General features: G+C 35.6%; 1 protein-coding gene across 1 annotated transcript in view; it reads left to right on the forward strand.

Moving 5' to 3' along the window:
* The window catches only part of LOC113229789 (lysine-specific histone demethylase 1A), a 347,041-nt gene extending 328,553 nt beyond the window's left edge, over positions 1–18,488 (forward strand). The window contains exons 11-16 of the mRNA XM_026463470.1: positions 8,501–8,653; positions 14,276–14,388; positions 14,502–14,625; positions 15,596–15,779; positions 16,013–16,140; positions 16,778–18,488. Of these exons, the coding sequence (XP_026319255.1) occupies positions 8,501–8,653; positions 14,276–14,388; positions 14,502–14,625; positions 15,596–15,779; positions 16,013–16,140; positions 16,778–16,950 (875 nt within the window). The 3' untranslated portion in view covers positions 16,951–18,488. The remainder of the gene's footprint in view (positions 1–8,500; positions 8,654–14,275; positions 14,389–14,501; positions 14,626–15,595; positions 15,780–16,012; positions 16,141–16,777) is intronic.
* Positions 18,489–24,787: the final 6,299 nt, after the last annotated feature.

The raw sequence follows: 24,787 nt of genomic DNA on the forward strand, positions 1-24,787 counted from the left end.
CGTCGAGCAAAAATTCGACTTAAATACGTGAGTTATCCGTCATTTTTAGTTAATGTGTCTGAGTCTCACGGTGGTTTTCTATTTAAAATTACATCAGTAGAATATAAGTTGGTAGACATTTACTGCGAATGGCTAGGTTTTGTCATTAGCAACTGCTATGGTCCACCAAAATGATACTATTTAATTCCGCCTTCCACTTTCCATCACCGGGGGACTAGGCGTAGACTTGGGTTTCCACCCTTGTGTTGTGGATATTCCAAAGATTCGCACGAAGCCCTACGCTTCCACATTTATATTGCGATCGGCTATGGAGTGGATTTCCCTGCGAGGCGAGAGTAAATAGGCATTATTTAGGTGTGCATGCGCCATCGTCAACCTCATCGTCACTTTCCATCAGGTGAGATGGAGGTCAAATGCGCACTACATTTTATATATTAAAAAAAATCTAATACATAGGGCGCACTATAAGTTTCCGGAACTGGCTACTTACATAAACAATATTTAACAGTAATTACAACATTTGAAAATGGAACTCTTTGGCTGTAGAATACAGTTTGTTTCATCTGACTGTCACTTGTTTTTACATACTGGCGTCATTTTAGAAATTGGTTGTCTACATCACCATGGATTTACTCGTGAAACTTTTCGTGGTATGATTTTCTACGAACTATAAGTGTAATTTAACAGCCCAGCGGAGCTTTGCTCGGCTTCAAACTGCTATAGGTGATGAAGCACCATGCAAGACGACTATTTATAGCTGGTTTGCAGAATTTAAACGCGGTCGTGTAAATCTCAGTGACGAATTTCGTGATGGTCGCCCGTCCACTGCATGAACAACAAAAACATTGATGATGTGCGCCGTATGATCAAAACAGACAGGCATGTGATATACCATGAGATTCGGGCATCTTTAGGCATAGGCATGACTCAAATACAATCAATAAATACTACACAAATATTTGGGTGTGAAAAAGTTGTGTTCTCGGTGGACCCCACACAATTTGACTGAGGCTCAAAAAACGGATCGCGTCTCTTGGTGCAATGCCATGCTGACCAGATTCAACGGAGGGGCGTCAATTTGGTGTGGGACACAGTAACAGGTGACGAAACATGGATATATAGTTACGATCCCAAAACAAAGCAGCAATCGAGCGTATGGGTCTTTCGAGATGAGCCGAAATCAACCAAAGTGGCGCGCGTGCAAAGTGCCTCTAAGGGGATAACTGCTTCTTTTTTTAATAAAACTGGACACGTGGCTACTTTTGCTTTGGAGAATCGTTGTACCGTGAATAGTGATTGGTACACGACCATTTGTTTGCCGGAAGTTATTGACAAACTCCGTAAAAATAACCGTAAACGCCGTGTCATCTTGCTCCTAGATCATGCCAGTTCTCACACAGTTCTCCCGCGTTCAGTCCCGACCTGGCACCTTGTGACTTTTATTTATTTCCAAAAATGAACAACCAGTTGCGGTCAACGATTTTCATCATCTGAAGAGGCTGTCGAAGAGTATGAAAAATATGTTTCAGAGATTGTCACGGAGGAGTGGCATAAATGTTTTCAAAATTGATTCATTCGTTTGAGAAAGTGCATTAATGCTAACGGAGAATATTTTGAGAAATAATAAATTAATTTCTGACCATTTATAGTACTTTTTTCTTATCCATTCCGGAAACTTACAGTGTGCCTCGCGTAGCAATCGAATTTTGTTAATGACTTAATAACCTGTAATTATTATGGATATAGCAATAAAATAAATCATGTACATTTATTTAGTTTAAATATTCTTATGCCATTGTCAAAACACTGTAGGTCCATAGATTATCATAATAAATTATGCACATTTGATATTATAATGCATAGATATTAAATAACCTTGTCATCAACCAAGTCGATTATTACAAATGTACCTCTATCAATTATAATTCGTCGACATTGTCATTGAGTTAATGTCCTTACTTTAAATCCAATAAACATAAAGCAAGTGCACTATAACCGCTAGAGACACATTCAATTTAAATTACGTCTAATAGGTAATCCCGTTTAAATGGGACAATAGCTGGCTTTAGTTTGTGTTTATATATACAGAACATAGAGTTAGTAACACAATGGTAAGCTAGTTATTACGTTATGTTTCGTATTCAACCAAGTATAAGGGTTGATTTAAAGTATAAATTAAGTTAATAAAGGTTTAGTTTTGTAACATGTATTGTCCTTTTTGTTATTAATGACCTCAGTACAAACTAAAAAAACCGTCATTCATCCCCTAGTTTGCCACCCTTAGAGATGGAATATTTTCTTCAAAATTAAATGGGACCACTACTGAGGTACCCTCTTTCCAAGAAAAGAATCATCAAAAGCAGTTCACAAATGTCGAAGTTATAGCATGACATAAGTACATACAATAAAACATTTCCTTTTTTTTAATTCGGTTAAAGTACGTGCTATTTCTTCTGAATAAAATTGAAGTTATAAATAAATTGAAAGCTCCATTAAACATAGAGAAATTCGTAAGTCTGCTGTTTCGTTCCGTAGCTCAGTTGGGAGAGCGTCAGCTACGGTATGGCGAGGTCTCTGGTTCGAGTCCAGCCGGACCTATGCATTAATAATAACTATAACAAGCGCCATTAGGTTTCTTTAGAAATAAATTTGTGTCTGCAAATGTTTTTTGCGTTTTCTATCTGGTTGCAATGACAGCTGTGTAATCTTGTATATAGAGAATATAAGAACTTTACAACTTACCACTAGTAACTGGCAACTGTATCGTGAGTCGCCCATTTCGCGGTGTCCTTTTACTGTATCTAATTTCGGGCGTGCAGTGATGACAGCAGGCAGGGTTAATATCGTTAAATTGTACATTGTTGCTGCTAGTGCACGAACTTTTACCGGGTTTCTACCCACTGCGACACAACAGGAGGTATCATTGAGCAGTTTAAAATTTGTAACAGTTATGAATTTTCAACTGTTTTCAAAGATTAATTACATGACTTTGATTGTTCTTTTTCGTATAGTACATAATTTCTCAAAGTGGTTCTTACCGTCCTCCAGTGAGCGCTGAAAGTCCTACAGGGCGATAGGGGCCGCATTTGAATATTTTTTTTAAACTAAACTACAAAATTATATTTTATTCCATGTGATTTTTTGTGCTAAATTAAAATAATGGGCCGTGAGCCAAAAAGTTTGGGAACCTATGGTATAGTATATTGAATATGATAGCGGGAGGCTTGATTACTATACGGACCATTCTTATTTCTGCACTTTTTTTGTCATATGCACAAATATTAAAAAACGATATACTTGTGTTACTTAGTCAATTCCTATTTAAAATTAATCGAGGTAGTTTATATTAATATGATTTTTGTTTATATTTACACAATATAAATATTTATTTACATCATCATTAAGAAAGTGACAAAAATGTCACTTCCTTGTCGTGTGCAAAGTCTATTTAGAATGATGCAAATTAAAATTAAATATATTTATCTTTAATAAATAAACTAATCTGTATAATGTTACGATAATACATAGAATAAACTTTCCAAAAAACACTAAATAAGTGCAACATAAATAAAGTAAGAGGGATGCAAAATATTTCATAACGTGTGTGCATGAAAAAATTGTCACCTCCATGCATAAACTTCTTGAACACAGCCATGATTTATTAAATCAGTCAACACAGTGTCTGAACAATTACAGATAACAAACACAGCGCCATCTTGAAAGTTTTTGACATTTTGCCACTTCTGGGATAATAGTTTTGGCGCACTGACCTTTATGGTACGATTTTTCAAAAAATAGCCTGCTAATGCCATGGAGGTGACACAATTTCCATGGTTTTGTGTCACACCGTGGAGGCGTTTTTTCTTGTTTTCATGAAAACTACAGTGATAATAGTTAGGTTCTTAGATGAAACATATTGTAGGATATGATCTTTAATTTGAATCATATCAGAAAACATTGCTTTTTTATTGTTTTAAGTCCGTTTTTGAGAATGGCCCACGTGAATCACTGCAGTCGCATCATCAATATACGTCAAAATACGTCCCACTCCTGGGCATGAGTTTCCACCCGGGCGAGAGTTTTAGGCCATAGTCCACTACGCGGGCCCTCAATGCAGGTTGGGGTCATCACACGTTTTCCGAGGATTGTGAACACTTCTTCGACGTGCAGGTCTCTTCACGATGTTTTTTTTCATCGAAAATCTCATGGTGAATTTCAAATTAAATTTTGCACATAAATTCCGAAAAACTCAAAGGTATAAGGCCGGTGTCGAACCCACTGCCTCTGCTTAAGAAGCGATAGGTCAAACCATTAGGCTGCAACGCCTTCGGTGGTGCCGTTTGGTGCACTTTAAACACAATGTGGCAATATTATGTAACGCAAATTGCTTTTTTAATTTAAGTAATTGAATTTATTGGACATTGTGATATCTATACTATTTTGTCAGGGTTAGCTCAATAATTAATTAACGTGCACGTGTGACACGTCTTTTCTCACCAATATCTAGGTCGTAGTAGTGAGAGCGGGCGAGCCGCAGCGACCTTAATTGACTTATACACTACATAATTTATTTAAAATTAATTTTATTTCACTTAAAATTTAATCAATGCATGATTGTATGGACTGTGACGTGTGAATCAGTTGGACGCCGGACGGAAAGAACAACCAATGAGGAAATGTTAAGAATTAGAGCAGGAAAAGAGAACCGAAGAGAATAGAAAACCGAGGGGAAAGATGTGCACCTCATCTAATACGTTACGACGATTGAAGGAAAGAGAGGCAGAGGAAAAGACGACGTTATGTAGATCAGATAAAAGAAAAAGCGCTGAAAAGCGATGATTGCCGATTACTCCACTGACAAGAGCCTTGCTCTTAAAGAAGAAGTTGTCTGAACCATATAAATGAATCTGATTTCAATTACTAACACACATGAAATATAATATTATAATACCCAACATTTTATTGTTATTGTTATTTTTATGTTATTACTTACTTACTACACATACATTTTAGAACTACTTAATTCTCAAATGTGAATACATTGTCCATTGTCACAAATTTACAGAATGTAATGTAACGGGGCATATCGTTAAAAACATTTTAGCAAGTAAGACTATTAGCACCGCTAACTTTTTAACCAATTTCAAAGAAAGGAGGAAGTTTTCAATTCGACTGTATGATTTTATAAAAATGTTTCTATAAAAAGTCTTTGTTAAAAATTTGTTTTGTTGTACAATTAAGTGTTTACGTACATATACACATTTTATTTGTATGTATATTACGCGATAACTTTGTGAACCGACTTTGATGATTCTTTTTTGTTGGAAAGATGGTACATCGGCAGTGATCCCATTTAAATTTGAAGAAAGTATTCCACCTCTAAGGGTGGCAAACTAGGGGAGGTGTCGTGTACTTTCCGGTAACCGATTTCAATAAAACTTGGCAAACAGATGTAATTCCACAAATTTTGGTGGTCGGTTTTTTTATGAAAACCATTATTTTCTCGGATTAAAAAATATTTTTTTATTAAAGTAGTATGTTATTCTGACCCTTTTAATACAACCTCTTTAAAGAACAGTAGTTGATGTGGTTTAAGGAAATTCCTGTTTACAACACAATCTTTTGGCTATGTCTATTAGAGCTTCCGTTCAAACGAAATACGGTCCCAAACGTAACAGAGTAAGAAATCCACTTAAAGTTATTAAAATACAATAGACCAGAGCCGCAGCGGCACAGCTATCAGCCTAATTGAAAACTGCACTGTGGCGGTTATGTGTACCACTTTATCGATAAGTTTACACACATGCTGTGCTTACCGCGTGCTGGCGACGCCAACGGCTGTTGCATTAAATTTTATTATGACTGCATGGCTTTAATATGCGAAATTGGTTTCAAAAGCAAAACAAAGCTGAACGTACAGCTTGTGACTTAACATTTCAGTAGGTACATACGTGAGTGTTACAATAATGTTTCCAACAGTATTAAGACTCGTTTATATTTGCATACACATCGTTAATATTTATTTTTAACGCGTCACGCATTGACTTATCACGCATCCTAGAGGCACGCTGTGTCTCTAACGATTTTGGTACTGTAGCGTCCTGGAGACACGCCGTGCCTCTAATGATTTTGGTACTGTAGCGTCCTGGATGCACGCGGTGACTGTAACGATATTGGTACTTTAGCTTCCTGGAGACACGTGGTGTTCCTAACGATTTTGATATTATAGCGTCCTGTAGACACGCGGTGTCTCAAACAATTTTAGTGCTGTAGTGTCCCGGAGAATTTTGGAACTGTGGCAACTAAAACTAAACAATTCTGTGCCTCTAACGTGCAGTTGTGTTTTCAATGGACTTTTGTTTTTTTACTATAATCATCCTTCAGCCTCTCCGCATTCAAGAAATCCGCTATTAAACGGCTCATTTGACCTATTTTAAGATTTTTTTCTATTTTAAAATTCTTCTATATTGTTATTGTTGTTTTTGTTCATAAGATTGCACAATCTATAGTTTTCTGAATATTGTGTACAGTTATAATTGGAAAGCAGATTTACTGATGTTTCTTTTTAAAATTATATTGCTTGAAAATAATGCTGTAATCTGTTTTCTGTAATTTGTACCATTACAATAAAAATATAAAATAAGGGACATTGTGATGTGTAGAAACTTCTTCACATACCTAGGACATAAACCAAAAAAGAATTTGGTTTATGTCCAACAGTGGATACGTAGAAGTTGATATGATGATGAGCATTTTATTTTTAATTTCATTAGTTGATTAAATAAAATAGCATAATCATGAATTAAACGTCAAAAATCTTGTATGATGTCTCTAATTTTTGGTATTACATAATAAAATCTAAGTATTTATATTAAACTAGACTTTCCCATTAATGTGTAAAATATTCCTAATAGCATACTAAATTAAAATACACAAAAAACAACTATGGAAAGCAAGCCATGGCGAAGGAGTGGACAGGTGAAGGAGTTTCTTGATATTTCCTTTTTAATGTAAATTTCGCAGGTTTAAATCTTTCAACTTTGGCCGTTACCAAAGTTAAAACTGAAAATTATGTCTCCTGGGGAAATATTAACTCAACATTTTAAATAACACAATTTGTAATACCAAAAGCAAACACGTTACTGCAATTAAATGCAGAAATGTTACTCGATTACTAAGAAATTGATATGATGTGACAGAAGATCGGAATAGACAGAGTATATATTATTTACTGAAATTTCAAAGATGTAATACAGGTAGAGTCGATAATACCTGCCATGGAAAGGCTGAAATAAGTTTATTGAAATTTTGATTTGTAACTGGCAATGACTTCAGTTTTTACCTTTTTTTATCAATGTAACTCCACATTAAATATTAAAATACGACTCTTTATGACAATATGGTACGAGGTTCGATGACAGTTGCAAACCGCTGTTCAAAAGGCTGAACATATTACCTTTGCCATGCATGTACATTAGGGATATCTGCATATTTGTCAACTCTCATCCTCAATATTTTAAAACACGCGGTGAAGTCATTCAAAGGCAAACTAGAGCAAAAATTATGAATCTCTTGTGCCAACCTTGTTGCCATAAAGTAATTTATAAGAATAACTGCTTCAACATGTATATAATTATTTACAATAAATTACCAAACGAAATTAAATTGTTACAAGAACATACTTTTAAATTAAAATTGACAAAATGGCTTTTGACACATTGCTATAAAGAATACTTAGAATTTACAAATTCATTACATTAATTAGAAACTATAGAGACTAAACATTGAATCCCATTAATATTTCTTTTTCCCATTAATACTTCTGCTTGCAGGTTGAATACAATGTACCAAATTTTACTTAAGACCTTTTTAATTACTGTATTCTGGCAAATAAACGTATTCTATTATATTCTATTCTATTCTATTCAAGATACTCGTGTTTAGGGATGTACAGGGTCAAGAGCACGTCAAGCTTGACACTTAAGATTTAAATCCAACTCTATGCCGCTTACGATAAGAACGATCCAAAGTACAAAGTGCCAAGCTTGACGTGCTCTTGACTGCACATACAAAGGTGTGATATGGTGTAGTGACACCCTTTATTAACGACTTTCACGCACTCTAAGAGGAATGTAAACACACAGCAGTATAAACGTACACTACATATAGAAATGTTTTTGTGTGGCGAATAACCGGTATACGAAAAAACTTATTTAAAGCTTTTAAAATGTAATATTAAACAAATTTAAAAAATAATACCTGGAGTTTTAGAGGGAAATATTTTTTACTCTATGTATACTTGAAGTATACTCTGCCTATTTCGATCTATTCTTATGACTTAATTTCTTTTAATAGTAGGCGCCATCTCATCGTAAACTGCTATAAAACTCTCATTGATTAATTTAATTTAATTTATTCATAAAACAGATTACAATGGTTCAAATTGGTTAGTAACAAGATATAGAATACCATAATAATACTTCATTTTATTTTGTTTCAGTACGCAACGGCTATTCCTGCGTGCCAGTAGCTCTTTCGGATGGTCTCGACATCAAACTTGGTACATCAGTCACAGATATCGTATACGGAGGCCCAGGAGTCATCGTGAAGGCCGTCAATCCTAGGGCTCCAAGTCAGCAGCAGGTCTACAAGGGTAAGAAACTCCACATTAATTGGTATGAAACTGCTGAGTACCGCTTCAATTTTTATTAGGTATCATTTAACGTACGAACGTTAAATAATACCTAATATAAATTTAATGATATCGGAATAGCACAGATTTCGAATAAACTTGCATTGTATTGCACCTTAGTTTTAGTTGTAAAGGCACATAAGGCTTTTAATTTCAGCACAAGATAGAAGTGTAAGTATTCAAAGCAAATAACTTTTCAAACACACAACAAAAACATTTCATTCCATTTTCGTTATTCGGAAAGTTCCAATTATTACCTGCTATTGAATGACCCCATATTTAATGTATAAATGTTTCACGTTTGCTTTTGTAAATATACAGCAAAATTTCTATTAGGTATGTTTCAGATACACGTTTCGAATGTGATATGTTAAACATATCGATACGACCATAAAACGTTAAAGAGAGGATGTCATTGATTACAGCCGTCGGTAGCCCATTTCTAACTTTTGCCCCAAAAAATTATATTTATATATCCATGAATAGGGAAAAGTCGTGTAGTAAAAAACAATTCGATTACACGAACAAATTTTCAAAAAGGTTCCGTTTCTGGTTTGACGGTGTGGGTTTCTGCTCTATTGAGCAGCAAGTATGTAGAAAATTGTAGCTATACTACTGAAATTTAGATTTTTAGGTTTTTTTTTATAACGCATACAGTCGTAGTTATGACTGTAAACATCAAGTAATTGTAATTAAACAATTTAATCAAAGGAAAAGCTTAAAGTATTTTAAAATTCACCTAGGAGCTCCAAAGCTTCAACTAGAAGCTCTATAGATTTCTTATTATAAGGTCTTCTATGACTAGTTATGTAAGGGTCCGAAGTATACAAAAGTGTATGTAAGATGTCTTCATTAAGTATGTGTGGCTATTCTAGAGCATTTTCTAGTATGATGAAGTCTGAAACGTTTATAATCTTTGTTCCTTGAATCTTGAGCGTTTTCCGAGAGTAGTCCAATCGGTACCACAGAATAATGCCGAATCACACTTTCCCCGTGAATTAAGACTTTATGGATGACGACACAGAGAATGGCATATAATACCACTTATATTTGTTAATATATAGTTGCGCTGTCTCGAATGCATATTGTCCATATTTCGTGGCTTCAATAACTTTTCCGCTTGACATAACTTGAAGTATAACATAAAATCGTCGTATCAATCTCTCATCCACACCAGTAATTTCTGATGTACAAACATAATTTTGAAAAAATCTCCAAGCTATATTGCCATCATTAGTATTTCCATTTACTTGCTTAGGTTTATCTATATTTAAACCAAGTTCTTCTCGAAACTTCCTTTGCACATAACTTTTCTTTTGTTTTTTCAGGTCTTTGTTCTCTGTTGTTGTAGCAGACCATTTCTCAAAGTTCAAATTGTAACATATATGTAAAATTAGTTCCATGAATCTGATCCAACAATATAAAGTGGAAAGGCCATATTGATAGGAACTTTCGTCAACAGGTTTCTTTGTACATTTTCTAAATTATTCATCTCTGTAGGTCTTGCGCCACAAATGATACATACAGCGCCTGATGAAGTCACTGACAAAACTTGAGCCATTTTTCCATCAACCATTGTTAAAAATAACGTATGCGTGATTTTAACACCTTCACCATATTTGTTAATTAAGGTCGGAGTAAGAGTGGCTATGTGAGCATTAATTTCAGCAACTACACTTGTGGCCTTCTCGGGTGTCTCTTTAGAAAATTCCATTAAAATTGGGCGACAAAATCTTACTGATGATGGAATCGGATTTTCCCACACAGTTTCATTAGTATTAATATCAACAAGTTTCAGGGGCACTATTGAAGATATAAATAAACTTGCATCGGAAACTAATTCAGTCTCTTCAGACAGGACTTGTTTGTACTTGCTTTGTCCGCTTGATCTATCACAGCCCCATTTAGAATATAACATTAAATGGGTTAAACCAACTTTGTGAACGCCATTGATTTTCAGGATTCTTGCTGTAGTGTGATCCAAAAGATCTTGAAGTTTTATTTTTGCCATGATGATATTGATTTCTATGCTAGATTCTAGTGGATAGCATGTTCGTTTAGCTTCCTGAATTGATTTGTAAGATGGAAACCACAAGCAATTCTTTGATATTAAACAATTTGTCATGATTTCATATTGTGACTTGTTCAGATCCAACTCTACAAAAATGCTGAGAGCTTCATCCTTAGAGCAGGCCGTTACTGGATCATTTAAAAGATTGTAGCGTATTTCATTTGTTTTTTCTACCGGCAGTATCCGTAAAATTTCAACAATGAATGCTTCATCTGTTTCACCATTAGATCGCAGACCCTGAAGGTAGGAATTTAGTATAAAATCAAGACCACAATTTTTAAGTAATTCTTTATTTTTCCGTTTTTTTTTTGTTCTCTCTGAACTATCTTCGTAGGTTTTAGGAGGTCGTCCTCGCTTTTCTGTCGATGAAGAAGGTGCAGATTCGCAAGTCGAGTCTTCAGGATTCACGGTGAATATACCATCCAACCACGCACTATTTTGGCTTAAGAATTGTTCTTTTTTTCTACCAGATTTGGTGAAGCGTTGACGAAATTGAGAAATTAGATTTTTTTTAATACATGTAATAAATAATCTTTGCGATATTTCTCTCCAAATATTCGTTATAATTGTCATAACATAATTCATATCACTTTCAATTAACACGAGACATAAGTCGCGTCTAGTGCAGGAAAATTCACTCATTGCAGAAAAGTGATTAGGTAGGTACACTTTCAGTAACAATAATAACAAGTGAAAAAGTATATTTTTTGTTATGCAAATGCGCTATTTATACATAACATTGATGTGAAGCGTGCGTGTGAAACGGTTTGATAAAAACTATCTACCACTATGTGCGGTTTTCGATAATTTTATCATAGTAAATTGTATACGTGAACAAAAGTACGGTGAGAAATTCTATATATTTTACCTAAATAATAACCACGCTGTATACAATATAACATAAAAGACATATCAACTAATAAAAATTACTCTTCGTTAGCGTCGTAAGAACAAAATTTCCTAAGTTCACGTTTTAATAAATTGACATATGTGACAAATGTTTTTTTCTTGTAATATAAATTAGTTACTTTTCCTATGAAACAACACTATTTATAGAGCATCGGCAAATTTCGGCAACAGTCAAAACTCTAATTGAATATTAAAGATAAGCAAAATTAGCATATCACGAGATGTACATAGCTGATGGGTACATTTACGAGAGCAGATTATATACATGTACTTCAGAAAAAATTACATATTTTCAGCTTTCCAAAATGGTATAACACTTGTATTATTACTATTGCTATGTCACTGTAAATTCATATTGAACAAATCACAAATTTAAAATTATTTTAAACATTTTTTCATTCCGCATATTTGGCTGCTCTATGCCATGAAATAGTATCATACAGAAGTTTAAATGATATATATTTGTATAAATTGACCTTTTAGCTTAAATTTGAGGTATAATACATGTATCTCCTCAGACTTTTGGCAAAACCATTTATGGCATGGCTCTCTTAGGCGGTTCCCCATAGTGCCCCGCAAGGCCCGAGGCTCTTCCGCTACATTTACGCCATTTGCTGCGATGTCTATTGCAGGATGGGTTGTATGCTCGGAAGGCGGTACCAGGCTAGGCTCAACTAGTTCTGTCTCGATTACACTAGAAAATCTTGTTTAGGCTTTGTGGTTAAGTATAGCTTGTTAGAAACGTGCTAATAATATTTGACATTCTACGTTATAATATTAATAATCTGTCATTAATTAACCGGGGAAAATTATGTTCAACAATATGAAACCTATATGAAGTTTTCCTTTGTTCTATACGTTATATATTAGTATCATAGCAAGAACCAATTTTAGTAGGTATCTGATATTTAATTTACCTACTGTCTTTTCTGAAACATGTGCTCGTATAGAATTTATTTATGATATAGTTAAAGGAAAAGTAGCTATTACTTACCGGACGTCTCTATTGCGACTGTACAATGGAATATATAATAGACTGAAAGAAAGTCTTGGCTAGAGAACATTTTATAATATGATATTAGACAGGCTTTTTTTTGATCTTATCTTTTTATTCCGAATTGTTAAGTATATTAAGATTAGATGATGTAATGTACTTGACTATAATGCACTAGGCAGCGTATGTCATTTGAATGTTTAGGATAGGCGTATCGTTAACCACCAGGCCCACGACTTGTTCGTCCCGTCACTTATAATCATAAAAAAAATAATTGTAGTATAAATAGGTACTATATATATTTTTTATAATATCAAGTGACAGGACGTACAAGTCATGTGTCTGGTGGTAAGCTACACACCTGTATATAACAGTTGCAGTGCCACTCAGAGCTTTAAACTGCAAAGGTTCGAGGGGTACTGCTACAGCACCTGTCACCCTGAGACATGAGTTGACAAGTCCCATGTGCCAGTAGTTTCACCAGCACTGTTACCCTTCAAAACCGGAACGCAGAAATGGTCACATTACTGCTTTGCGGCGGAAATAATTAAGGTGGCCGTACTTCCCTTGACGAACTCCTTCTCAAGGAGTTTTACTGCTTCTAAAAATTTCGATTCTACGTAAGAATTCTATTTATTAGGCTGGTAATCTTTCCTGTCACATTGTGTGTCCATTTTTCTCAGTTGTAATAAAAACTAACTTCATCATTTCATGAAATAATGGAGCCATAAGAATAAAAAGTGAAGTGCATTATACTCATTTAATATAAATGTATCTCAACAAGTCATTATTTATTACTATCCTGAACAAATGCCTCCAGCAATGTGCTAACCAAAAACGAGAGTTGCAAAACCGCCGAGCATAATTTACCTGAATCTGCTGCAGACGCATCCGTTGAAATAGAAAAACCACGCTAACCACGTGTCACAATCAACGCAAAAAGGTTTTATTTAGCATGCGGGGTTCCTGGCTTTGTCCCGGTCAAGCGTCGGCTTTCACCCTGATTACTTCCGCCCCGCGGTCCGTTTCATTCGACAACTTCACGTTCATGGTAGTTTGATAGGGAAAATTCTGAAATATTGGCGTATTACGGCCTATTCTGATACCATACTTACCCGCCATTTATAGTATCTTGAGTTAAGCTTAGACCCAATGCTCGGTTTTCATTTTTATTACTATTGAATCTATATTTTGTAACACATATTTAAGTTATTAATTCTTTTCTGTCCAAGTAAGCAGTACTATAATACCACGGACACCCTTATCATAACTAACGTATTGACATTTTTAGCGAAATTGAGTTATTTAACGTATGTGGAATCCCGTTATAAGCGGTTTTTTATATCTTATTTAGTTTCAGTTTTATTGTTAAGCAAAAACAAAGTAATTGACATTTGTCTAAGAAAAAAAAAAAATTTGGTGCCAATAACTAACGAAAGTTTCCAAAATGCAAATGCGTTAGATATGACAATAAGGGCAGGTTTAGCCGTATTAATCATATTGGGCTTCTACAGAATATTCAGAAATAGGAAGAAAAATCTTTTTTCCAATACCAAGCTTTGCGGCACAGCTCTTTTAAAATTCTTATCTAAAAGTTATATTTTTTCAGGTGACGTAGTTCTTTGCACACTTCCACTGGGTGTGCTCAAAGTAGCCGTGGCCAACAATGGCCAAAATCAACAAAACCATGTTAAGTTCGACCCGCCGTTGCCGGACTGGAAGGTTTGTTTTACAATCTATTTTAATTTTCTTTTATTTCATAGATGAGTGTGCTCTACGTTTCGGAGAACTTCTCAAATTTTTGTAAATTGTAAGAGTATCATATTTGTTTTAAGGTGGCGGCTATAAAACGACTTGGATATGGAAATTTGAACAAAGTTGTACTTTGCTTCGAACGTACGTTTTGGGATCCTAGCGCAAATCTGTTCGGACACGTCGGAACTACAACCGCCAGCCGAGGTTAGCAATCTCCCTATTATATATTTCATCTACATAGTTTTTGCTTCACCGCTAGCTCAGCATTTCAGGGAGTAGAGGTTACTTAGTCTAAGCGTTCGGAAAGCTGAAAGCCCACGGGCGAATTAATATCCTTGAATATTTAACACTTATGTTGTACTTTAAAAGTTGTTGAACACAATACCCAATTTTCATAATTAATTTGTTGAAAACATGAGTATGACCCAGTAATGAATCCCACCGGAACTCGATTTCATTTTGCTGATACATAATTATTATGGAGAAAAGTAAAAGGCGCAAAACAAAGAGCAAATTATGAGAATTAAGTGTTTGATTGTCTGCTGATAGTTTAGACGCTGCAGTAGGTTCGTGTTCTCACATTACTTTTAAAGTGACATCGGGCGATAGCAGAACATCTGATATCCCACACACGGCGAGCCCGAAAACACTAAATTGGCCACAATAAAAAAAACACGAGAGTACATTGTTCCGGCATTCCCAGCATAAGCATGGGGGCCTTAATGAAGATAGCTGGGTACACAACAAAGCTAAGGAGGTGTACTAAAGCATAACGTAAAAAGAGCTTGTCTTGGCTCTTTGCGGTGATTTATCGCAAACAGCGCCCCTCAGGGTTCCTCAGTAGCGTTAAATTATTCAGCTTTTAATTCGTTATCGCGGCCACCGCTGTTTCTACGTTTACTATTTACACCGGGAAATAATTTACGATACACATCCGTGGGCCGGTGTGAGATACCTACGGTTAATTTTGCGGGATGTAGTGTCGACGAGGCTTCTCTAATATTGACCCGAGGGAGCCTGACTATGAGGCATGTTTCATCCAAGAATGTCTACACGTTCTCGCATTAGAATTTAATAAACTTAGTGAACGGATTACGTAACTGCTGAAGGATCCTTACCTATACTTACCGAGAAACCTATATGTATGCCTATAATTTTTTTGTTTAATTAACAGGAGAGCTCTTCCTCTTCTGGAATTTATACAGCGCACCGGTTCTACTGGCGCTGGTAGCTGGAGAAGCTGCAGCTGTGATGGAGAACGTTACTGATGACGTTATCGTTGGTCGATGCATAGCTGTGCTGAAAAGCATTTTCGGGCATGCCGCTGTGCCACAGCCTAAAGAGTGTGTGGTTACTAGGTAATGTGCTTTTATACATACATTTTACGTTTACTTCACGCCCTTTTCCTAACGGGGTAGGCATGTGTGAGCGTACCTTATTTTATGTTATAAATCTCATATAAAGTCGAAAACTTAATTATGCCTTAAAGATTTTATCGGTTTTTTCTAAAATCATTAAAGTACAGATTGTAAACTGTAGTTAAATTAAGAGAGTTAGTTAGTATATATGAATAATTTCATCTTCATTTCAGGTGGCGTGCTGATCCCTACGCTCGTGGCTCCTACAGTTTTGTAGCAGTAGGATCTTCGGGAACTGACTATGATCTGCTAGCAGCTCCCGTTCCAGGAGCTGATGGAGAGAATAGACTGTTCTTTGCAGGTTTGTATAATAGGCAACATTTCATACTGGCGATCCTTTACACGAGTCCTGAAAAGCTGATTACAAATTCCACGGAGTTGATTTATAACAATACTGAGCATAATAGAAACAAAAAGAACAGGTACCTGAATTTTCCGGAAATGAAAATGATCTGATGGACTCGGTAGCCCAGCGGGCTCCATTCTGGGCATATGACTACTACTGCCTCCGTGGCCGAATGGTTACCATGCCGGACTGCAACGCAGAGGTCCCAGGTTCGATTCCCGGGCCGGGCGAAATATTTGTATGGCCTACATTTATTTCTCTCGTGAGTTTGGGTGTAATTTGTGGTTGTCTTTGTGTGTATATGTGGCATCCGTGACACAGGGTTTCCCTAGTTCAGGGCTATGTAGAGTGTGTGCATTGAGTATGTATGCGTTGAGTATGTGTACGTTGATGATGCGGATATTTATTAAGAGGTAGTTCCCCTGTAGTTAAGATTGTCGAGAACATTTATATATCATGGTAATACATCATTCTCATTATTGTTATTTGTTCAATTGTTTTAAAAGTATTTTAGACATTTTTTCACTTTACATTTTTACCTAGTTTAATTTCGGCGTAGAAATTATGAACATACATTTCTGTTGTTCTCCAGGTGAACACACAATGCGTAACTACCCTGCCACGGTGCATGGCGCGTTCCTCTCAGGGTTACGCGAGGCGGGTCGTCTAGCCGATCTTCTGTTACCTCAGCCACCGATTACAAATGCGAGTGTCGCTGCAGCAACTGCTGCTGCTGCTGCCGCTGCGGCACATTACAAATCTTAGGTTTCTAAATAACTTAATGCAACGGCCTCAGAAAGTTAATGATTTACTTTCAATAACGTCACGATCTTTAATTACAGTACCACCAATTTATTTGTAATAAGCAATACAAGTAACTAACGGCAGAATAGTAAAAAAAAAATCAAACGTCGTTACTGTGATTACTAGCAACACTCCATTAGTCACTAGTGCCTCATACACATGTTGATCGACTTATAGTTTAGTTTGACAGCTATATGGCACAACACAATATGTTCCCAAGTAAGCATAGCAATGAATCATTAAGCGCCCTGTAAAATATCAAAAAATCGTAACTTAAGTTATTGAATGTCACGATGTTTGACCACCATGATATTCAATTATTTTTGTGAAACTAAGCTGGATTTACATTTGTCTGACGTGTCACGTCGTGACGCATCAGACCAGTATCGGTTTATACATTTAATATGCCGTGACGGCTTGTGCTGTGTGTATAAAACCGATACCCTCCTGACGCGTCACAACACGACATGTTATTCATCTGTAAATCCGCCTTTACTCCACTAGTTTATTATAATTATTACTATAAAAAATTCTGATCCGGCTGGTTTCGAACCAACGTCTTTCAGCAAACCGTGCCATCAGCAAGCCATGGAACGAACTAACGGACCTTACGAATTTTTCTATTTGTTTGTTGCAGATCTTTGCTTTTGTTTAAATTCTCATTCATTGGTTCCGTGGCTTAGTTGGCATAGCGTCTGTCACAGTTTGTTGAAAAAGGTTGGTTCGAATCCAGCCAGGTCGAAGGATTGTTTTCCAAGTGTTCGATCTTTGTATTAATTATCCAAAAATTTGTCAAAGTTTTTGGACATCCGCGATCATGTTTGATGCGTTTGTTGAATAAACTACGTGTATGATGAAAGTCTAGATTTGACTCCGTTTTGCACAAACAAATTTGTCCGTCAATCAAGACGGCAGTGCTCGCCTAAAATATAGTTGTAGTAGCGATAGTAACTCTTCAAAAATTTTGTTGTTCATGTGAAGAAAGTTAGAATAGTCTTCTATTTCTTCAGTCAACCATTCTCTGGACCAACGTCTATTCATTTTTTTCTTAATACAGTGTTACGGTTGTTGCCAGAAACGCTTTGTCTGTTACTTTTTTTGTAGTACGGTACTAATTACAGGGAAAATTGTCAAAATTGTTTGATTTGCAATTTGATGTTTTGCATTTTTTGAAGAAAACGCGAAGTTTGATGGGCAAATTTGACAAGCAAATTGAATCGTTTACAAGGTGCTTAAGGGATATATCAAACTAGTCGACGCGACATCGACTTGTGTATTGTGTTGGTTGTCGATAGGTAGACTTTAGGTACCTAAACGGGCTCAATGCATTTAATTAATAATTTAGAGAAATCGAACGCCGTCTAGGGAAACGAAAAAGATTACATAATCTTTGTTTTGGTTCAGTCATGTTTTGTGCCTTATGTATATGTGAATGTTATATTAAACAACTAAAGTATGTCAATTTATATACGAGGTTTTTACCCACAACCATCGAGTATATAACCAGAAATAGAGGAAGAAGACGAAATGTCATTTAATTTGTTTGAAAACTATTCTGCCAAATCATTACGGTGACAACAGCCGATTGGCCAACCCGAATTCGAAACAATTGACGGGTGTCGTCAATTGTTTCAATTCAAATCGACCAGTTTAACTTGAGCTTTGCTGTAATGGATGGAAATTGAAAAATTAGATATTTAATTACCGATGAAATATGGTTCCGTTTGTTTTGTAAATAGATTTTTTGATGTTTTTCCCACACCACCGAATAGAACGGCTCTCCATAGTTAGAGACATCTTTATTACAATAAATACAGAATATTTTTGGAATATACGGAGACGTACACACTGGTCAGTTGTTGGCGCTGTACTATGTCAACTTTCTAATTTGTAATTTTCAATGCAAACGAGAGTTGATATTTAAAAGTGATATCCTTATATCACTTTTAAATATACCTTTTTTTAAATACCCATTTGCCTGATGAGCTGCCAGGGATGGATGGCCCTTATTTCGTCTTTATTTATTGTTATATACTCGATGCCCACAACATTCAAATTATAAGTAAGTACCTACAAAACTGTCCCAAATTAAAATTATGGAAAGTTTATAGAAAAATTATTACAACTTTCTTATAAAAAAACCGACTTCAAAAGTTTATGGAATTACTCCTATTTGCCAAGTTTTATTGAAATCGGTAACGGAAAGTGGGTGAAATCCAAAAATACTGTATTCATCCCCTAATTTGCCGCCCTTACAGGTGGACATTTTCGCCAAATTTGAATGGGACCACTACTGAGGTACACCCCTTTCCGGCAAAAAATAATAATCTAAATCGGTTTACAAATGCGGATTAATCGCGTAACATACACACAATAAAAAATACAGTCCAATTGAGAACGTCCTACTTTTTTGAAGTCGGTTACAAACAATCCTTTTACTTACGGTATTAGTTTTCCGTGCTATAGAATTAGTATATAGAAAATGTTAGTAGTTTAATGTGCGCATGAGTGATAATTTTGTTTTAATCTAAAGAAAAATGTACTAGTGACTTAATTAATTCCGATGTGACAATTGTTTTATTAATTAATATTATAATGATAATCATTACTCAGTTTGTATAAGTTTGGTTTACCATAATTTAATAGCAAAATTTTAAATGTAATATTTAGTTCTTTTTTTAAATAAACGAATACTCTTTAAAAATAAACTTTTTCCTTTGAGTAATTCCAATATTTTGTTCTTTATTTAAATGTTCAAAAACAAGCGCTTTAAAATAAAAACAATTTATTGTAGGATCGTATACAAAGGTGCGTTCAAGCAAAAGAAAATACTAATTGGACAATTTGCTGGTCTTAAACAAACACACCTGCCCTACCTGTGTTATTGCCTTCTTGCTATAATGGGTGCTCAGCTTGTTGTATTTTCAACTTTAAATCACAACCGTCAAGGTTTACGGTAAAAGCAGAAGAAATTATATTCAAAGATTGAATTTGAGAAACAATAAAAAGTCTTTATTTATCAAGAATTGATTTGATTGGGAAGTCGAGGTGATATACACTTCATTTAACTTGTACCCAATCGCAAGGGTAGACGTCTACACATGATCACAATACAAATACTGTTTATTACAGATTTTGACGGCGGCCTTATACATAATATATAAATAGCAACCTCTTCCAGGCAACCTCGGGTTGATCTGTCACTAAATACGACTCTAACATCCACACACACACTAGATTATTTATTTTTCAAATATAAAGTACAGTATAAACTGCGCTACATGTCAAAGAATAGGATATTATGTTGAGATCGTCAAAAAAAAAGAAAATTATAAGATGAAATATGCACATTAATTATAAAATCAACAATTAATTAATGATAAATATTGTTGTCATTAAATTATATTATGAATATTGTTTTCATCAAGGATCAATATTAATACTTCAGAAATTGATAACAAATACATGACACGAGGAAACAGTACAAATGTATGTTCAAGAAACAAAAATTAATAAAAATAAAATAGAAAATAGAGGATAGCTTTACTATTGAAGGTCCATAAATAATAATAATACTTAATATAAATAGAGAAATATAATTGTACTTACATATACAGTATGGTATGTATAATATATACGATATACATACCATACTATAAATGACCAATGCTGATGGTGAATACCGATTAACCATCTATGTAAATTCGGACCGGAAGTGAGATAGTTCAAATCTAATCAGAAATCACCTCCATGATCAACATCAAAAGAAAAAAAAAACGCCGGCGCTAACGCACGTAGCGCCTGGGTGCAATATTTTTTTATACATATATCCGAGATGATGATGATGTAACCCTTTTTTTTTTTTTTTTAACGGTGGGGAATCCTTTATGGATACCCCCGAGCCCGGGCGGCTCGGAGGTTATGTGGGAGTCCCGGCGCCCTGAAAAGGGCGCTGCTCCTGGGTCTCGCATGGACCCAGGGGTGTACCCACTAAACCCCATCGGTTTGCCTCTCGCCGGGTTTGTGCCGGCGCCGTGGGATCATCTCTATTTCACCACGACGCCGCCCGGCCGCCCCGGCCACTATGCCGCGGGGCTCCCGCGCCTATGGAGGAGAGGATCGGTTTTCTCCGCCCCTCTCCCCAGACGATTGAGGCCGTGCAATGCGAACAGGGGGCCAATGATGATGTAACCCAACCCAACCCAAGTAATTGGATGAACAAGTCGTGCGCCTGTCGGTAAGCTACATGCCTGTCTATAACAGTTGCAGTGCCACTCAGAACTTTTAAATCGCAAAGATCTGAGGGGCACTGTCTCTGTGCCTGTCACCCTGAGACATAAGTTGACAAGCCCCATGTGTCTGTAATTTCACTAGCACTGTTACCCTTCAAAATCGGAACACAGTAAAGCTGGCGTTACTGCTTGCCGGCAGAAATAGGTAACGTGGCAGTACTTCCATGGACGAACCCTTTCACAAGGAGCTCTACTGCAGTCGATCTCGGCTGCATGAAGTCGGTTTCGATTGTATGCAGTTAATGCGTGAAGTCGTTATCAACTTCATGCAGTCGTGGTCACGGCAGCATGAAATTGATTACGACTTCACGCTTTAACTGCAAACATGCAGTCAATCTGATAGCAGCCTCAATACGCTTGCGCCGCAGGCTCTTTAGAAGGCTCCCTTAAACCCCTGCTCTCCTGTGCGCCGCACACCCTGCACCATAAGTAGAGTTGGCACTGGTACACTTAATAAGACTACAGTGGTAACCGCCTCCTATTGACACTTGCCGTACCAAGACATATCCTAAATATGACAAACGCATTGATGTGGGACATAATATTGTAGCGCAGGCTGGATAGAGTACTTTACTATTAGATCACAGTAAATTTTTAATACCTCTCACTGTGCTATGACTAAGGCTACGCTCCTACAATACATCGTTTCCAGTGCCGAAATTACGCACCTTCTGTTCAATCTGGAAATTAGCGTTACTGCTTTGCGGTAGACATTGTAGGTAGGGTGTTGGTTCTTACAATCCTAACACCGATCAAATATAAAACACTTTACATCCGGTTTTATCTGCTTATAAATTGATATACGTAAAAACTAATTTTCTTTCTATTATTTTTTTACGTATACAATATTTTTATTTCGAGCCTTTTAGACGGCTTGTCCGATATTTATAAATAACATTTCAAGAAACTTAAAGTTAGGCGATTTTTATTATTGAAGCCGATGAACCCAGAACACAATGTGTTTGTTATTAGAACTTGGCCCCTCTATCACAATATTTTTTTTTTGGCAGAATATATTTATCTTCTTTATCACATACATATATATACTAATAAGTAAAGTGCCTAATAAATATCGTTGTTATTGAAATCACTTATGTGCTAAAAAATAATAAAATAAAATAAAATAAAAATCTTTTATTTCGGACCACAGTAATCCATATAAATTAGTAGGTTAGTAACATAACAACTTATAACTATGTTAGTTATTAGGGTTAGTACAATTACATAACTAAAATTAATACAATTAAAAATAAAAATAAAATGAGACGGACCCGGCTGTACAAGCGGCTCACCGAGTCGCACGCAGTACATGTAATTCGGTGAACCTCTGGAAAACTGCTGCATCCATCCTGTTTGCAATTAGCTTTATTAAAGCTAAAGTCTACACGTCTACCATAATCCGCAGCGATGGCTATCAAAGAAGGGTTTCAATATACGGTCTTAATAAAACTAGTTAACAAGCCATCTATTTATTTATAGAGGTTGTATTAATTTCAGAATGTTTACGCTAGGCGGGGCACTTGATGGATTTACGGCCAATTTTAATTCCATTTTTAATTGTTTCTAAGCCAGCAGCAAATTAAAAAACGTTGCGGCTTAAGGCGTATATATACAGGATACATGACTCAAGCAGTCAGGCGCATGTTTGAGCTACAAATTCTGGGGTATTGAAATCAGTTGGCTATTATGGTGATTGCATTGACTGCTGGAAAACTGCATGGTAAGTATATTTTTGCAGGTCTCGTACGTTTCAAATGCAGTCCTTCTGCATACCGCCTAAAGATATTATCATTAGATAAAGTTAATAATACATATAAAAATATTTATAGTACATGCTACATCCTAAGTTATGACTCCATTATGGTTAATCTTGTCTATCAAGCGAAATAAGGCAATTTGTTTAGTTGATCATGTTACCGTTTAATTGAAATAGTTAATGAGCCGTTTGCAGTAATGTTTTTTATAACTAAACTTATTAGAACAATTTTATTATAAAATTGCAATATGATTGATATACGATAAACCTGTAAAATTAGATATGAAAAATAAAAAATATTTTTTTGGAGCCTACTACGAAAAAGGTCACACAAAATTGTAAACATGTAGTAGTAGTCGGTGGATAGGTATTTTAAAAAGCCACAAAGTTTATTATGCGACAAATGTAGGTACGGCAAATGCTCTAATTTCGAGATGTTCGCTCTCAATATTTTTTCAGGCTATTCCAGTATACTTAACAAAAAAAAGCGGACCTATTGCTGCACGCAGTATTGCTTACATTAGTGCGTTCTGGTTTTTTGGTTTTGAAGGACAAGGGTGCTGGTGAAATTACAGGCACTTCACTTCTTTGTGGTGAACATGCGTGTCGGTTGCCACCAGGCGCACTACTTATTCGTCCCGTCACTTAGTAGTTATCAGAAAAAAAACCAAGATTGTAAATATAGAATTAAGACAACTAACAAAGTAGTCTATGTCAGAGATAGTTACTGAAAATTGGAATAAAGTAGCTCTTATTTCCATACACCACAAAGCTGAAACAGAATATGGTCTCGCCGAATTAATCATTATGTCTTAAGTTTTGATTACAATACCACTAGATCGTAAGCTCGATTATAAAATAGAGCCGGAAGATGATAATACTTCGAATACGTGTTTTTTGCAAATGTTTTATTAATTATTGGATTTAAATAGAAAAGTAAAACATAATTTATTTCTATTTATATCGCTTATACCTAAGTTCCAAACGATCGCACCTACTCAGCATATTATCAATATCGAGTAGAGACTAACTAACACTCCTTACTATATTAACCAAGATTATTCGTTCATAATACAGAATAGATAGTATACGTATAGGTACGTGCTCAATACAGAACGTCTTAATTTCAAATTAATTGTGATGTGATGTACCAATAAATCCACTTTGTTATTATAAGGTTCTAGTTTGCTTAGAATGTTTTTAATTAAGAACTGAAGGCACTAACCCTTTAAGACTGCAATTTCTAATCTCAGATTTGAAACCGAGTCTTAAGGTGTATTTTAATAATGTCTTTTGTGGACTTTGGTCGTTTTACACTATAGCGATTGAATTTTACTAGCCCACGCCCATTGATTAACACGAAAGATAAAACTCGATTTAATGAAGTATTTTTAAACTTAGCATTTTTTCACATTGTTAAGGCCATGAGCGCCAGAACAAGGTTTCTATGGAGCGGATTACTTATTTTTATTCCCCAAGCATTTATAAGGATTAATGTTGCAACGAAAGCCTTAATGTTTTGTGAACAAAAACAAATGTCCAAAATAGGTCATACGATTTGTTGAATTAGACCCTTTTAAGCATATACTAACAAGTAAGTAGGCGGTCCTAAAATAACAGCAAGAATTCTAGTTACTCGGTTCTACAAATATATGAAATGCAAAGACAACAAACGGATGTTTGTACAGTCAGCGTCATAATTATAAAAATGAATCTCAGTAACAAACAAAAATGCACCTTAATTTCATTC

This window comes from Hyposmocoma kahamanoa, unplaced genomic scaffold (assembly GCF_003589595.1).
Source record: "Hyposmocoma kahamanoa isolate Upper Pololo Valley unplaced genomic scaffold, ASM358959v1 62, whole genome shotgun sequence".
NCBI classification, from domain to species: Eukaryota; Metazoa; Arthropoda; class Insecta; order Lepidoptera; family Cosmopterigidae; genus Hyposmocoma; species Hyposmocoma kahamanoa.